General features: G+C 36.2%; 1 protein-coding gene across 1 annotated transcript in view; it reads left to right on the forward strand.

Annotated features, from left to right (window-relative positions):
* Window positions 1-640: 640 nt before the first annotated feature.
* LOC125233689 (peroxidasin-like) overlaps window positions 641-18,578 on the forward strand; it is a 51,210-nt gene continuing 33,272 nt past the window's right edge. Inside the window, exons 1-2 of the mRNA XM_048139772.1 lie at window positions 641-762; window positions 1,094-1,226. Coding sequence (XP_047995729.1) covers window positions 687-762; window positions 1,094-1,226 — 209 coding nt within the window. The 5' untranslated portion in view covers window positions 641-686. The remainder of the gene's footprint in view (window positions 763-1,093; window positions 1,227-18,578) is intronic.

Consider the following 18,578-nt stretch of genomic DNA (forward strand, 5'->3'; position numbering starts at 1 on the left):
CTGATATTAAAAATTCTAATAAATCAGTTCAAGATGCTCTAGTAAATGATATCATAGCATCTATAAATAGAATTAAGAATAACATTACTCAAGGATACGATGAAGAGAGAAATCTAAATGAAGCAATAATATTAAATGTTCCTAATCAATTAGAAAAGGCTGAGCGAAGGAATGATGAAATGAGTATAAAAGGAATAAAAAGTGGAATTGAGGAAAAACTTGATGTTAAATTAAATACAACAAACAATAACAAAAATAAAACACCAGACCCCAGTACTACCACTACAGAAAGAACAACCTATGTAGAAATATTGACAATAGAACCAAATAATACAAATATTAATAATACCACATCTCTAAACATAATAGAAGTACTGAAACATCTCATGCCGATGTTTAATAGTACCTTGACTAAAGAGTTACATAATATTACCATAATAGAAAGAGATCATAGCAAAAATCATTCATTTTCTGCGACAAAGAATGTTTCTACCATTGTGGTTACTTACTGTGATAATGAAAATTATACAAAAGCTAATGTATCGTTCCAACATGCAGAAACAGATTTAAAAATACCTGACAATAGTACAGATGATGATTATTTGACAGATGATGATGATGACGAATATGATTACAACGATTTCGTACCTAAAGTCAACTTAACTAAAAACGAAAAGAAAGATATAATGGAAGCAGCTGAGTACGGGATGCAGAAAATGCATGAATTGTATGCAGTTATGGAACCTAAGCTATATTCTATGGGTATGTACGGTTATGTTTATAAAAAATAACTTCAATTAAATCGTCAAATACCGTCGTAAATAAACGTTGCCCTTTTTTGCTTTTATTCGTCTATTTTTTGTTTTCTGTTTTCTTTTTTTTTTTATCTGAAGGAAAATGTCAACCTCAATGATTAGTCGCAAACAATCATGGTGACAAACTGGCTGTCAAATACTAAAATTTCGCTCCAAATAATTCTTCAATCAGCAATTTTGCAGATTTTAGTCAATATTGATTTAACAAAGTGCCGTTGTTATCAACATTAAATGTAAAAATTAAATAAATGTTATTGTCATAATATCAATATTTCCAGGCCTATGGTTGGAGGACTCCAATCCGGCCCGGTATGTGGCCGCCTTCAACGCGCCCTCCGAAGATGCCGCCAAGTTTTACCGCTACGGGTACGCTTCGCTGCAGGCCGCTACCAAGCTGAAACAACTCACCAGGTATGTTCTTTATTCTGTTAGTTACTTCTTGGCCTTGGCATGCTTTAACGTGCCCTTTCAGCAGGCTTCCAGGTTTTAACCGCTTTCGGTATACTTGGCTCGAAGCAGCTGCCAAGTTAATACCGTTTACCTAGTATTTTAGAAGCTCTTGGCATGCTTCGGTACGCTGCCAAGTTTTACCGCCGCTACACTTCGCTGCTACCCGCTGCCAAATCGGTATGTCGAAAACTTTGGCCTTTTAGGGCCACTTGCACCAACGAAAATGGAGGGTTAACCCACCATTTTATATGGAATTTGACAGTTGACAGCCCACTGACCCTGAGTTAAGTGGTTGGTGCAAGTGGGCCGTGCTACATCTACGTATAGTACGTTATCAGTCAACCGGAAATATCGTCATTTGAAGATATCTTCTAAACGCATTAACAAGGAAAAATGACAACAAATGACAAGTAGTAGCACCTGAACAAAATCTCAACGTGAAATTTTGATATGCTGAGTAAAATGATGATTAGTACTAATTATTAAGCAATTTTAACCCTACTTAGTTTGACGGTATAAAACTTGCTTGGAAAACTCGCATTTTAAATGTAATTACTTTTCTATAAGGCGACTTGTCATTTAACCGGTATGCGTATGTTTCTTGGTAGGAAATTAACTTTTGAAGCCCGTGGAGAATTTAGGCACCTTCGAACCTGTTCAATTTGTTAAGTGATTTATGAGAAGCTAACCTACATTTTAATCGTAATAACCCATGTGTGTAATTGACAACATTTCATATTTTTGAGTACTACTTTTTAGGGTTCCGTAGTCAACTAGGAACCCTTATAGTTTCGCCATGTCTGTCCGTCCGTCCGTCCGTCCGTCCGTCCGTCCGTCCGTCCGTCCGTCCGTCCGTCCGTCCGTCCGTCCGTCCGCGGATAATCTCAGTAACCGTTAGCACTAGAAAGCTGAAATTTGGTCCCAATATGTATATCAATCACGCCAACAAAGTGCAAAAATAAAAAATGGAAAAAAATGTTTTATTAGGGTACCCCCCTACATGTAAAGTGGGGGCTGATATTTTTTTTCATTCCAACCCCAACGTGTGATATATTGTTGGATAGGTATTTAAAAATGAATAAGGGTTTACTAAGATCGTTTTTAGGGTTCCGTACCTCAAAGAGGAAAAACGGAACCCTTATAGGATCACTCGCGTGTCTGTCTGTCCCTCTGTCACAGCCGATTTCTCCGAAACTACTAGACCGATTTACTTGAAATTTGGCACACGTATGTAAACAAGTGGCCCAAAGACGGACATGTAATATAATTAAATGAAATTAAACGAAATTTAATCATAGGGGCCACTTTTGGGGGGTAAAATTGAAAATTAAAAATCAAAGTTATTAGAACTATATTGTGCTGCATATCAAATGAAAGAGCATTTTATAAGCATCTCAAATATATTTTTTTTATAGTTTTTATTTTGGTTATTTAGAAGTAATTTAAGAAAATAAGCAAAAAATGACCATTCCCCCCCTTATCTCCGAAACTACTTAGCGTAAAATTTTCAAAAAAATACACGAGATAGCCCTCTACCTGTAGATTACAGGAAAACCTATTAGAAATCTACAGTCAAGCGTAAGTCGGAGTTAAGAGAAAAAAACTCAAATTGAGATTTTTCACTCACTGCCGCTGCAAGTACTTACTAAATGTTTTGAAATTTTGTGAGCGCCATGGACAGGTAGAAAGAAATTCATTTCTGTTTAGAAATTGTTAAAAATTTTAAGCATTTGCCAAAATGACTTAAGTTCCTACTAAAAAAGAGGCGCTTACGACTGTTTAGAACTGCACTGACCATAATATTGCCCTAATAGTTCCAAAAAATGGTGTATATATACGAAAACAAAAAAATTGTGCCACCGACAACCAAAATCTGAAGTCTATTTGCTCTATCTCTTATAGTTTCCAAAATATACGCAAAATCTTTAAAGTACAAATCTAGTGTACACGTTGCCATCACATGTCGTCAGGCGCTCATGACCTTTTTGTATGGAAATGTCGAAATCCGACTCGCACTTTACCGATTTTCATAGAAAGTTGTGTTTTATTATAGTTTTGAAGGAGGTTTCTTGTTTTTAACCACCAACGCAAAAATATTATAATAATAATAGGTTTGACGCTTGACATGTCTGTCTGGCATCACAGCTCCCGAACGAATCAATCGATTTTGATTTAGTTTTTAATGTTTAAGGTGAATTCGTCGAGAGTTTTTTTTTTTGTACCACGTAGGTGGCAAACATGCATACGGTCCGCCTGATGGAAAGCGGTGACTGTTACATATGGACGCCTGCCACTCAAGGAGTGGCACATGTGCGTTGCCGACTCGACTCATTAGAAACTTGTACAAACCTGTACTTAGAAGGGGCCTGGGTGCCGACGACTCAAAGGACCGAAGGAAGGAGGGGGAAGGAAGGAAGGAGTACCGCACCCTCGTTGAGCTCTGGCTGCCTTACTCACCGGCAGGAACACAACAATGAGTAAAGTCTAGTGCTACTTGATTGCGGTCTTTTGTAAAGCGGAGGTATTAGACTCTGCTCTACCTTAGAGTATATTCAATTTAGTATTAGAGTTATCAGTCAAGAAATTTAAATGCAGCGCCATCTATTATTAGTTTCGACAACTTTTCATGTGACCTTCCATGCCTAAAGGTTCGCACAAGTCTCAAGTCGCGTATAGTATGAATTTTTTGAAACGAACGTTTCTAAACAAAGGTATTGTTCCTTTTGTGTTGAGCGGGAGCTTCTGTATTTGCACGCGCTAAGACAACAAGAAGCAACTGTATCCTGATAATTGTAAGGTTCAAATCTGTACAGCAGCAAATTTGAGATAGATTATTTTGGAAATGTGAAGCGATAGACCACACCGCTATAGGTGCGAAAATACAGCGCTTCTAATACTTTGATACTTGATGGTGTAAGTATAGTACATATAGTTATAATAATCATCGGTAATATGTCAGTCTGTATAATAAAAATAACACGTTTAAACAGCGAAACTGCCAGATTAAAAGGTTGATAAGCACCTGGCACCTTAAGGTGTCATCGCAAAGTGACAATAAACACTGATAAGGTTTTTCAATCTGACCGCCATTGTTATGTTTTGTTATAAATACGGTTTACGGTTTGTTTAGTTATTTATGTTATTTTATTTATCAAGACTTGTACCTAATATTTATGTAATTACTATTTATATATTGCTATATACAATTGTTGATTGTTAACAAAATCATTAATAAAAAATAACAGTGATAATATACGTGTTTCATTACTTACAGCACCACCACCAAGTATCAAAGTATTAGAAACGCTGTATTTTCGCACCTATAGCGGTGTGGTCTATCGCTTCACATTTCCAAAATAATCTATCTCAAATTTGCTGCTGTACAGATTTGAACCTTACAATTATCAGGATACAGTTGCTTCTTGTTGTCTTAGCGCGTGCAAATACAGAAGCTCCCGCTCAACACAAAAGGAACAATACCTTTGTTTAGAAACGTTCGTTTCATAAAATTCATACTATAAACGGTCCGACATATATTATTTCATTGTTATTCAGATTCTCAAAGGAGGAAAGAGTCGAAGCGGAACCTCGATTTTAAAGATTTTTTTGAAATATCTTTTGACTGAGTTGTTCTTAATGGACAATTTTTTTTCGATAAATCTAGTTAATAACACTTGTATATTTAACTAAAATTCCCACGTGGAAAGGGGGGCTCCTTTCCATTTTAGCATTTTCGCTACCGTATCCTCTTAACTTCAGGGAGCGTTTTAGAGAGGCGCGGACGGGTCCGCGCGGACGACAACATCAACTTCATACAATTTGGTCGCGCGGATCGCTCCGCGCGGACGTTCCGCGTGACACTAGGCCCAGTCTTAGGGAACATCAAAGTTCGCAATTCCAGGCATATTTCTATTTAGGTACTTACTCCGATTCAGTTTCCTCTAGGTACGTCTAGCTTACGCCCCCTGTGAGCGTATCCGAATGCACAAACGCTCACGATGATATCTCTTTCGTAGCTACGAGCATCTATCTCTATCGCTCTTGCGTGTTGGCGCGTTAGAGCCAGACTGCATTTCTGCGACGCGAAACGAAAACGAAACGCCGCGAAAGGTAGTCTGGCTCTGTCGCGCCAATACGCAAGAGCGATAGAGATAGATATCTACGAGCGTTTCGTTTCGTGAGCGTTTCGTGAGCGTTGGTGCCATTCGGTTAACTAGTCCCAATGACATTATTTGTAGGTAAATGAATATTATCGGCCATATTGTATACTTACATCTAAAGTATAAGTAAACATTTCTTGGGAGTTTAATATCTTATTTACAATTGCTGCGTTAAAGTATTTCAATGGAATAAAACATGATTGAAAATTACCTTAAGATACTTTCACATCTTATTTTGTGTTAAAATGAATGAAGTAATTAAAAACATCAAATCCAGATTAACTATCTTTAGACCTCCATACAAATAGACGCTGGGCGTAAAAATTAATCATTCCATTGTTGCGAGCTAAACGGTTTAGGAGTTGCGACAGAACAGACAAACGCACAAGCGTGGGACATTCGAGCCTTGGACTAAAACTTAAACCGATTATACTGATTACTTTGTTATTATATTAAGCATAAACTTAGATATTTATTAATCACGTTATGGTTTCGCTTAATGAGCGTGAAATGGTATTCACTATGCACGACTGGTGCTGCCCTCACGTGAACTTTTCTATTGTAAACTACCTGGACTCATCAGAATATTAGTTCCAACAGACGCCTCTTTGTATTTTTCACCTGGGTCAAAACATAAATACGTTTTCAAGAAGTTAGTAGGTATCCGGAATATTGACAAGTGTAACTCATCCCACGTGAAAAATATTTATAGTATTTGACATAGTCCATAAGATTAGACGTGTACATATTTGCGACAATCAGCGCCATTATATTTACGCACGTTGCCAATGCCAGCTACCTCCTCGCCATAAATTGACATGTTTGGCAGGAATAATTTTCGAAAAAATGTATGTGATTTGACAATGACAGTAGGCGGCTAGTTGCACCACTGGCATGATAAAATGTCAGTTATCTTCCTCATGGAACCGACTGTCTGATTTTCGCAGGAGTTCACCTGAGTCACAACGTCAAATCCTCACTTACTCGTTTGAAAGTGACGTCCACGGCGACAAACTCAAGGGAAAACTTGGGCCAACTTTTATCATTTGGGCGATTCTCAGGGATGACGTTCGGTGCCTGATTTCGGTGCTGATTTTTATTTACTACTTTATTGATATGTCAGTCAATTTACTAAAATCTAGCCTAAATATAAAAAATATTGGTGGTGGAGGCCTCCATTAGAATCTTATAGTTTGTAAGAAATTTGACATTTTAAAATCACCGAAATTATGTATGGGCACTGTAATCAATTTGCCCCACCGAATTCAATTTTTTACACATTATTCCACATATCAACTTAATATATAACGTATTATTCAATTTATTGATATTTTTCATTTTAATTCGATGAAGGGTCATCTAAAAAGGCTCATAATCACGCAATTTTACTAAATTTAACATGGTAATATGCTAGTCGTTATTGAGTAGAGAATTTTGCACCCATAGTATGGCTTAATTTGCTTAGAAACCTAGTTATTTGTTTTTACAAAGTATATCGTACTATTTAAGTATGAAATGTTAGAAAATAATGGACATTTAATCAGTTTACAACGTGGCAATCGAAGTCGGTGGTCACTTTTTTTGATATCGGTGGTCAAAAAATCCACCGAAACCACGGAAATCAACTCCACTGATATCAAATTTTATAGCTTTTTTGGAGATAACTGCAATAGCTTGCATGATACAGAGGAGGTGTCATAATGACGTAATAACATACTTTCAAGGATTTATTAGTACCATACACAAAATGCACTTGCACTACAAATGCACTTAAATCATGGGAGTAAATTGATCCACCGAATGTTAAAAAAACATGGGACCAAACCCTGCGAACGATTGAGAAACCTTCAAAAAGTCCCCTTTATAAAACGGTACTTGATCTCCTCTACACTGAATGGTTAAAACATAGCTAAAACTAACTATATTTGTGCCACTATGTCCCTAATCTACTAATTTGTAATAGTTCTGTCATGTTTAAAAAATTACACCGAAATCAGTCACTAGCCCGGGACACATGGTAAATTTGATGTCTTTGCTCGATGAGTTTAGCTGACATATTATTTTTATACAGAAAATATGATAGGTTAACTAATACCTTATACGTGAATATCTATAACAACTGCGATTAACAACTCCATCTTGAGTTATGATTTTTTGTTTTGAAAATTCTGGGTGCGGGACATGCCCACCGAAGGTCATTTTCCGCATTAAATATTTTATTACTTATATTATACATATAATAAATAAATCATTTTATACTGTACCAAATAGAACAGCGGCTAAAGATTATGCCTGAATTAATTCAGATTTTTAGAACAGTCCGTTTTGACGTTTTTTACCTTGGACACGTAAAAACGCGCCTCCTGAGAACTGCCCATTTATCGTGCCATGGATCACTCTCTCAAATATGTTGTTAGAAAGTACCGGCCACGATGAAAGCGCGACCATGGTCAGCAACACAAGAATATTTTGGGTAGTTTCCCACCTTAAACTCGGGTACTGAGATAGATAGAATCTTCTTTTGGCACGCTTTAGCAAAAGATACAGCTTAGAGAATAATAATTGATTACCTATTGATAATAACAGGCAACAGATGGCGGTCTTATCGCTAAAGAGTAACTTATTGGGTTAATTTTAAACTGCAGTATAATGTCATCACGTGAGCTGTAATTGGCTTCTTGTATCTCCTACTACTAGAATGTTTTATGTTTACTAATAAAGCTGTTGTATCTCCTAAAAAAATACCATTATTTATAGCGCTTACAAACTTTAGGTTCTGTGCTCTGGGGGCGTGGCCGAATGGCATTTCTGCGACGCGAAACGAAATCGAAACGCCGCAGAAATGCAGTCTGGCTTTGTCGCGCCAATACGCAAGAGCGATAGAGATAGATAGATACGAAAGAGATATTATCGTGTCGTGAGCGTTTCGTGAGCGTTTGTGCATTCGGCTAAGGAAGGAAAAATCATTCTCGAAAAATATGCAAAAAATTGTCTATAATGCGGTCAAGATCCTTATCAGACACACAAAAGGTTACACTAAATTATTAAACTTGTGAACTATAACAAAGGTCGTAACAAATTACGTTAGATGGTTACGATACGTTTAATAGTTCACTCGCAAAGAATAGCAAATGGACGATGTTATGCGGCACGAGTCAGGTGCCAATGTCATGTTGGGTAACCGGCAATGAATACAGGGACACTATTCCGTTTTGATTTTGACAGTCTTGTAACATAACCGTTCTGAAGCTAACAATAAAATTGTACTTATACTCTCCTAAACCTACATATAAGTACAGATTTATTGCGAAATTATCCGGAAAAATACCTACGAAGGAAAACCTTTTCGCAATACATCTACACCCTGTTTTTATTGAATTCCGTTAACTTTAAGGGAAGATTCTTTAGTTCAAATACAATCAATTCCTCTTAACTCTTAGTGCGTTTTCACATTATCCGATCCGATATCGGATGTCGGAAGGATTTCAATAGAAAAAATCCAAGATGGCGCCTGTAATGTATGGGATATCGGTCCGACATCCGATATCGGATCGGATAATGTGAAAACGCACTTACGGTTATCGAATTATTAAAAACAATAATTTAATTACTGAACACGAGTGTGGCATCCCTTTACCATGTTATTTGTTTTGACATGTGCCGTCAAACACTTGACAATGTTATGATTAAGATCCTCTCACACTAGTTAATCCATTTATTATGTATGGAAACGAAAAAAAGAATTTTTTTCTAATTTAACAAAAAGCGATATACAGGGTGGTTCCTGATGATGAACCTAACTGCGAGTCGAATTTAACGGAAAACAAAAAAAACACGGTGTATAAGGTAGGAGACTAGGGAAACACTTTTGCTTAATAAAACTTCCTCGTATTTTACGGTAGTATGATGTACCTACCTTAGTTAGTCTTAGTTATGCTTAGGAGCAAAGGGCGGAACCTTGGCTAGGTCCAGTAATTATGAGGCAATGCACCTTACAATTCTATCTATAACCTAACCATAAAATTAAAATTTTGAAAAAACCCCCGACCGCGACATAGTGGACCGATTTTCATGAAACATGGCTAAGGACACTCCCGACTAACTCAGCTTGAGCTTGAGTTAGTCGGGAGTGTTCAAACGAAAAAAAAACTAAATCAAAATCGGTTCATCCGTTCGGAAGCTACGATGCCACAGACAGACACACACACAGACAGACAGACAGACACATCAGACGCGTCGGGGGTTAAAAGTATATATTGTCGATATTGAGCCCTGTCTGTGATTACGGGTGCCTTCAAAAAGGGACATCTCAGAGCAATCCGTAGTCGAAACCCAAATTAAATTAATCTTTTTACTATTGAATTTACTTAACACTATAAAAAATAAAATACACATTGACTTTGAGGACAATAGTGTGAATTTGGAGACCTCGGATCTTGGATGCGATCTAATTACCTTTGGGTACGAATTCGACTCACATACTTTACATTACAACTAGCATAACAAACAAGGCTAACTTTACGGTGGTTTTCGCAAAGCAGGCTTCGAACGGTTTTGCAGATTTCAATTTAGTAAAACTAGTGAAACGCATTAATGTCACGTGAAATACCCTAACCACAAAATTAAAATTTGGAAAAAACCCCCGACATAGTGAATCGATTTTCATGAAACATGGCTAAGGACACTCCCGACTAACTCAGCTTTGAAACAAAAAAAACTAAATCTAAATAGGTTCATCCGTCCATCACAGATAGACACACATTTTTATAGCAGACAGACACGTCAAACTTATAACACCCCGTCGTTTTTGAGAAGAAGAATATAATATTTATAAAAAATCGATACCCTACAAGAGTTTATTGATTGTTCCAATAAATATATTTTTGAAAAATATTCTGCCCGTTCTTCTTATTTCTTCTATTTTTACCCGTTTCCCCTTCTATATGTATTATAGATGTATTTCTTGTAGATCCGATCAATTATAAGATCTATAAGGGTACCTATTGTCGATGTCGTTAAGTCGAAAGCTAAACGAGTGCCGGTAGGTCTAGAAAAATTGTTTATTGCTCAAATATGTTCCAATATTGTTTTGGACATTTGATTTTCTTTCACGTGTATTATACAAACTTTTTAGTGGCTTTGGTTATTATAAGTAGGCACTAATTGGTATCGGAACCATTTTCACCAGTTTCTGTATTGATGTATTAAATTTCTTGTAGAACTATTTTCACTTGTTACTATTTTCACCCGTTTCCCGCATTACTGATGTACATATTTCTTGTAGATCTGATCAATTATAAGCGCATTGTCGGAGAGTCGAAAGCTGCGCGCACGCAGCAGCTCTCTAGAAAGCTCCAACCGGTCGCGGGAGCGCGCCGGCGCGCATGCGCGGTGCTGTCAAGGGATTTGACACTAATAGAATTAAATTTTGAAAAAACCCCGACGTAGTGGACCGATTTCCACCAAACATGGCTAAGAACTCTCCCGACTAATTTAGCTTTCAAATAAAAAACTGGGTCTAAATCGGTTCATCCATTCGGGATCTACGATGCCACAGACAGACAGACAGACACGTCAAAACTTATAACACCCCGTCGTTTTTGCGTCGGGGTTTAAAAATAGAATCGCTGAGACATTTTTGCGTCGGGGGTTAAAATAGAATAGGTAAATGATAGGTGGCGTGATTAAAATTTTATTGGGTAGCAAACGTTAACTTAGCTATTTTGATGTGTTTTTGTAGATAGGTAAGTAAGTGCATTGTTGTTGACTCGAAAGATTAACTAATGGGAATATAAACAATAAACAAACGCTTGTTGAAATTTTGAAGAATTTGCCACTATGCTTTATACACAATACACACGTATGTATTCGTGTTATATTTTGTGCAAAATAAATAAATATTTAAAAAACGTTAAAAGTCCATGTTTCCATTAAAGCCAACGAAATCAAGAGAAACGACTTTTTAACCCCCGACAGAAAAACGACGGGGTGTTATAAGTTTGACGTGTATGTCTGTCTGTTTGTCTGTCTGTCTTTCTGTCTGTGGCATCGTAGTTCCCGAACGGATAAACCGATTTAGATTTGGTTTTTTTGCCTGAAGGCTGAGTTAGTCGAGTGTTCTTAGCCATGTTTGAAAATCGGTCCACTATGTCGCGGTCGGGAGTTTTTTCAAAATTTTAATTTTGTGGTTAGGTTATTGTATAAGCATCGAATACAAAATAAGCACCGCGAGTGCCAACTTAGAAAATGTATGTTTTATATGGGAAAGAAACTCAGGTGTTATAGTCGTTGTGACAAGCTCATACATAACCAGTATATCGCCGTCGGAAGAGGAAGTCATATTATGCTGTTATATTGTTATGGAACGAGATGGAGGAAATTATGGAGTGTTTTATTATTATTAGGCAGTTAATGTTATGACTTAGGAAAACTATGCTTTGAATTATGTGTAAATACAGTCAGCCAGTATTTTAAATATATAATAGATATGGAACTTGCCTGTATTAACAGGTACTTAAAATATTATACACCGTGTTTTTATTATTTTCCGTTAAATTCGAAATGTCTTTAGGTTCGTTATCAAGAAGCACCCTGTATATCACTTTTAGTTAAATCGGAAAAAACAATTTTTCATCGTTTTCACACATAATAAATGAATTAATTAGTGTGAGAGACCCTTAAGAATAATATTCAAGTGATTGACGGCACATGTCAAAACAATAACATTGGGAAGTAGTAAAGGCTGTCTCACACACGTGTTCAGTAATTATTTTTTTAATAACTCGAGAACCGTAAGAGTTAAGACGCTAGTTTCTTAGATTTAAAAAACCATCCCTTAACGAAATAAGTAACGAACGTCTTAAGTTAACGAAATTCAATTAAAACAGGGTGTATACTATGCACGAAATTAAGCATCATTTATTTAGAAAAACATGGACAGTACCTAGCTATTTTTAAATTCAATTTCTATTTAATAAGTCGGATAGAAATATACCTATAAAGTAAATGAGTTGACCGGAACGTCACTCCACTTGATCTATATTAGCAATCCGTTCAAATTGGTTTTGACAGTTATTAAAAAGAAGCTAACTTGACTAAACGGAAGGACTTCCGGTTGGGACGCCATCATAGCGGTTTCGTGTCGTGAATAATTTATTTTTCTTTTACTCATGTTGTTTAAAGTGTAATATTGATAGCGTATTATGCAGTAAACTAATGGTGTAGTGAGAAGCTGATGGAGAATTGTTCTCGAAACGCGTTTAGCCTCTTTTTTGTCGTAAACGGCCGGTAGTCCACGTGCTCTTGTAAAATCTAGCTATCAATTTACAAGTGCTAAGTCACCGTACAATGTCGTACTTACCGTACAAAAATTACTAATATTAGCTCATATCACCTTGACACTGGCGAAATAGTCCCAATGGACTGAAGCCATTTAATTTTAAAAACTGAACTGACTAAACGGAAAATAAAGCTTTCATGCATATGATCGAAAGAAAGAAATTATTTGTGTGTTTCTGGCACGCCATTACTGTCACTAGAAAAAAAGCGGCAACTTATAAAAATCTAGGCGCGAATATTTATCATCTTATAGAAAATCTTTCTAGGGAGGAACTTGTTTGACCAACTTTATTTTAATTTTTATTAATTGATATCAGTGACATACTGAGCGTATGATTCAAACTTTAATATACATTGAAAATGAGCTCTGGGTACGATATAGAAACTAACCGTAGTGTTGTATTTCCTCAACGAAAGTGCGGTGTTTATACTCTGAAGTTCCAGGCATCCATAACTTCTATGGTAACTATTACCATCAGGTAGGCTGTATGATATTTTGCCTCCAAAAAAAGAAACTCATTAACACTAAATACCTTATCAGTCATCAAAACATATGTTCCGAATGTTCCACCCTAGTACACACGTATTTAGCAGCAAGGTCATTGACCCGTACTGTACACTGCCCGTGCAGCCTGCAACTCTCCAAGTGCAAGGTGACTTTCACTCCACTCGTTTGCACTTTCGATTTTACCTGTACCGGTGTATGGGCTGAACCGGTAGCGTACAGTCAGCGCCAAAAGTAGCGGAAGAAGGTGAATTAATATCGATTTAAGGGAACTACAAAATAACGATAGTAACTACAAAAAATGTCGTTTTCTGTGTATTAAATTCTTACAGAAATATTGCACATCATCCTTACTATATGAAACATAAAATCCTAGGCAAAAAATAATTTTACCTATACTATGTATATCATAATTGTAAATTAAAAATTAAGATGAATATTTTGATACTAAACGTTTTTAGGGTTCCGTAGTCAACTAGGAACCCTTATAGTTTCGCCATGTCTGCTGTCCGTCCGTCCGTCCGTCCGTCCGCGGATAATCTCAGTAACCGTTAGCACTAGAAAGCTGATATTTGGTACCAATATGTATATCAATCATGCCAACAAAGTGCAAAAATAAAAAAAAATGTTTTATTAGGGTACCCCCCCTGCATGTAAAGTGGGGGCTGACATTTTTATTCATTCCAACCCCAACATGTGATATATTGTTGGATAGGTATTTAAAAATGAATAAGGGTTTACTTAGATAGTTTTTTGATAATATTAATATTTTCGGAAATAATCGCTCCTAAAGGAAAAAAAAGTGCGTCCCCCCCCCTCTAACTTTTGAACCATATGTTTAAAAAATATGAAAAAAATCACAAAAGTAGAACTTTATAAATACTTTCTAGGAAAATTGTTTTGAACTTGATAGGTTCGGTAGTTTTTGAGAAAAATACGGAAAACTACGGAACCCTACACTGAGCGTGGCCCGACACGCTCTTGGCCGGTTTTTTATTTTATTTCTTTCATCATGATGAAAGGTCATGACCGTGACAGGTTAAGAATTTCTCCACCCCCTTTTCTCCCGTATTGGTGTCGTAGAAATAGACTGAGGGGATAAGGGTTTTAATAGTTATTTTTTATACAAGGGGGCAAAGTTGTATTTTAACGCCGAGTGTGGAATTGAAAAACGAGCAAGTGAAAGGATTCTATAGTTGAACCACGAGCGAAGCGAGTGGTTCGAGAATAGAATCCTGAACTTGCGAGTTTTTTTAACACACGAGAAGTAAAATAAATAAACGAATTAACAGCCGGTGTATTACAGAAGTAAATAGAAATGAACTTACCTTCCTTACCATTATTCTAATAAGTAAATGAGTAATCATAAATGTAATTTATAGTTAGACGCCGTTCCTTCTTCCTTAGCTCTTTTCTTAGTAATAAATGGTTAATAAATATAACATTCACTTATAACAAATCGTAACAGTTTAAGACGATACGGTAGGGGTCAATTCTCCATACAAACGCTCTCGACTGTTTCCTCCCTGGTTTTTGAAGATAGAGCAATGATTTTTTCAACACAGATTGTTGTTATTTTTATCTGTGTCGGACCGTTTTGATTTTTTTGATATTCTGCTTTTTAAAGACTCTCGAGCCAATCAAAAATTCCCAAAAACGCCCTTTTTTAACGGCAAAAAGGTGTGATACTCAAGATTGGTAACAATTAACCAAAAAAACTAAACGGTCCGACATAGATTATTTCATTGTTATTCAGATTCTCAAATTTCGTTCCGATTGATTAAGTTTTGAAGGAGGAAAGAGTCGAGAGCGGAACCTCGATTTTCAATTTTTTTTTTAATAGTTATTTGTTATACAAGGTGGCAAAGTTGTATTTTAACGTCGAGTGTGGAATTGGAAAACGAGCAAGTGAAAGGATTCTATAGTTGAACCACGAGCGAAGCGAGTGGTTCGAGAATAGAATCCTGAACTTGCGAGTTTTTTAACACACGAGAAGTAAAATACATTTGCACCCGAGTGTAACACAAAATTTTCTTTCTCGGAAACACGTGTTTTGTCCTTTAATGGCAACGGGTAAAAACGCATTTTATCCACTAGTGGGTAAAGTAATTTGACCTTGAATAAAATCAAATTAACTGCTTTAAAATTGGTTAAAGTAGGTGAATCTAGTAATAAAGATGATTTACCACCTGTGGAACTACTGGAAGCGGTGATAAACGCATCTTTTGCGTTGTAGTTTCCTCGCTATAGTGAGGGAAAAAGTTTTGTGTTACACTCGGGTGCAAATGTATTTTACTTCTCGTGTGTTAAAAAACTCGCAAGTTCAGGATTCTATTCTCGAACCACTCGCTTCGCTCGTGGTTCAACTATAGAATCCTTTCACTTGCTCGTTTTTCAATTCCACACTCGGCGTTAAAATACAACTTTGCCCCCTTGTATAACAAATAACTATTGACTGAGTTGTTCTTAATGGACAATTTTATTTTTCGATAAATCTAGTTAATAACTTGTAAGTATATTTAACTAAAATTCCCAAGTTGAAAGGGGGGCTCCTTTCCATTTTAGCATTTTCGGTACCGTATCCTCTTAAGCTTTTCTTAAAAGTATTTGCCTAATTTAAGTAATATTGAACTGATGGAAACATTTTCTTTAACCAAAAATGTTCTATTATCTAACTTGATCGCGTTTACCTTATGTTATGTATTATGATGTAAGTAACATTAAATAAAAAAACGTAATAATAATTGGTAGCGTGACCAACCTAGATAAAAATAATCGTATTATTTTTATTGTTTTATAATACACAGTTTTCTCTATTGTTCAACACATAGTAAAAACATGTTCATCGTAAAAGTCGGTGAGATTAGCTCTCACTTATTTCTAAGGTACAAAATAGAGATGTATCATTCATGTACCATTCTTTTGTACTTGTCTTATTATGGGTGATTACCTTGTTAGAGTTGTTAGAGATAAATTATAGAAATTATACAATCATCTTCTCATAGTTCAGTTACCATCGCCCGTTGTACTATCGCCATCGTTGTACTAACGCCGTGTCTTGCGTGGGCGACCGTCGCCGTCGCGTCTCATACTTCCATATCGATAAGGTTTGATTTCGTTTGCGTCGCATCGCCGTCGCGCGACCATCGCGCGACCGTCGCCCACGCAAGCCACGGCGTAACGGAGCGGACAAAGTAGTCACAAATATTGGAATTGGAATGGAACACGCACTTCAACGTTTTAATATAGGCACCTGTATAATATATGTGCAAAACAGGAATAGGTATAATCGTGGTCTCATACAGTTTTAAATACTGCAATTATTTCAAAGATATGTGAGCTAAATAGGCAATATTGTTAAATAAATTAATCCAAACCTCACCTTACCTTAGATACCTACTTACTACCCTATGTAAAAATATCGATTACTCTCCGTGAATGTTAAGAAAATCATCTTAATAGACGCATGACGTCTAGAAATCACTAGAATTTAACAGTAAGCAAGTACAACCGGTATTAAAAGCTAACTCCGGCCAATCCGGTCCTAACGGAACTACTTAAGATCAAACCCGAGCCATAATCTCGCAAGTTCCTTCAAGTTATGGCATCAAGCACTTCCATTCCAAGAATATTGTATCACTAGATACACTAAAAATACTGTAATTGCTTCTAAAAATACCAGAAAATTTTACCAATCTTTCAATATTATTTGTGAGGATAAACTTTGAGGTCATTGTTCTCAGAATCAGTCACGATACGACTAATTTGATGATGGCTGGTATTGTTATAAACTTATAATCGACTAAATCTTTCACCAATTTTTCAACCACTTATGTGAAATGACGGTTCACCAAGATCTTAGTTACTTCGTATCCAGTTTTCCATACACTTTGTTGATGTCCATCCATTTTTAGCCCAGCCTTATCTCATTGATATTTTGGTAAAAAAATGCGCTAGGCGTGTAAAAAAAAAAATCATGATATTTAATAGGTATGATTTTCGTAAAAGGTTGCGAGATTGTGATATTGTGGAAGTAAGTTGTTGAGATGGAAGTTCGTCTGAAAAATTTTAGGTACTAAAACACATTAGGTACCTCTGGATGAGATTAGCCCAGGACCGGGATAAGTGGCGTACACGAAGGGAGGCCTATGCTCAGCAGTGGGCGATTAACGGCTGAAATGATGATGATGATGAGGTACCTACTGCCAACACTATAGTGTCACTAATTATTTCATTACATTTCGCGTGCGTAGATATGGTGACAGGGCTCCATCGGCGCGATTTCATTTTCCCACCATTGTCTTTAAAAAAACATCTGTGAATGGGATTAAATAGAAACTAGATCGTTCCGCGATTGTTCTGCTTTTTGCTAAGTTTGCATTATTGGTGAAAATGCTTATGTTTATCACGACTGCATTTAGCTGTTGGTATAAAACAGAAGTTAATAGTCTATTGAAGTAAGTAACTTTCTTAGAGAAGTGTAGGTTTCTTATGGATCGAATGAATATATCGACATTTTTTCACTTTGAATTTACAATAACAGAGGCTGTAAATAAAGTTAAAATTAATATTAGTTACTTGCCTTCAAACTGGGGTCTTATAAATCGTCATGGCAAAGGAAAAATATCTCCTGAAAATTTGTTGAATAAGATTGTTATGCCAAAGGCAGGAGAACCAAATGTTTAGGACAACTATTTATACCAAAATAAACTTTTTAACAAAAAATAAAACCGCCTTCAAAAATAAGCGCGTTACAAAACACGGAGAAACTAAAAAGCCAAAAATAATAAACCTTTCAATTCAGATTTCTTATCGTATTGCAATAAGCTAAACATCCAAATTATAAACAAATCAATTATTTTTGTAGTCGGTACCAGACCTGTTCGTCGCCTTGCTATTGCCTGTTTGCCCCACCCAACCATACACAGGCTGGTACCGACTCCAAAAATAATTGATTTGTTTATAATTTGGATGTTTAGCTTATTGCAATACGATAAGAAATCTGAATTGAAAGGTTTATTATTTTTGGCTTTTTTAGTTTCTCCGTGTTTTGTAACGCGCTTATTTTTGAAGGCGGTTTTATTTTTTGTTAAAAAGTTTATTTATTTGTTGATTTTTAGTGGTTCCTAGTGATATTATATGTATCAGTCCGAATACATGTACAGTAGTGAAAGAATTATCCTTTAACTCCTAACCATTGAGGAGTTGACCTTCCATCATCAGCTCAGTTGATTTTTAGTGGTTCCTAGTGATATTATATGTATCAGTTCGAATACATGTACAGTAGTGAAAGAATTATCCTTAAACTCC

This window comes from Leguminivora glycinivorella, chromosome 14 (assembly GCF_023078275.1).
Source record: "Leguminivora glycinivorella isolate SPB_JAAS2020 chromosome 14, LegGlyc_1.1, whole genome shotgun sequence".
Taxonomy (NCBI): domain Eukaryota; kingdom Metazoa; phylum Arthropoda; class Insecta; order Lepidoptera; family Tortricidae; genus Leguminivora; species Leguminivora glycinivorella.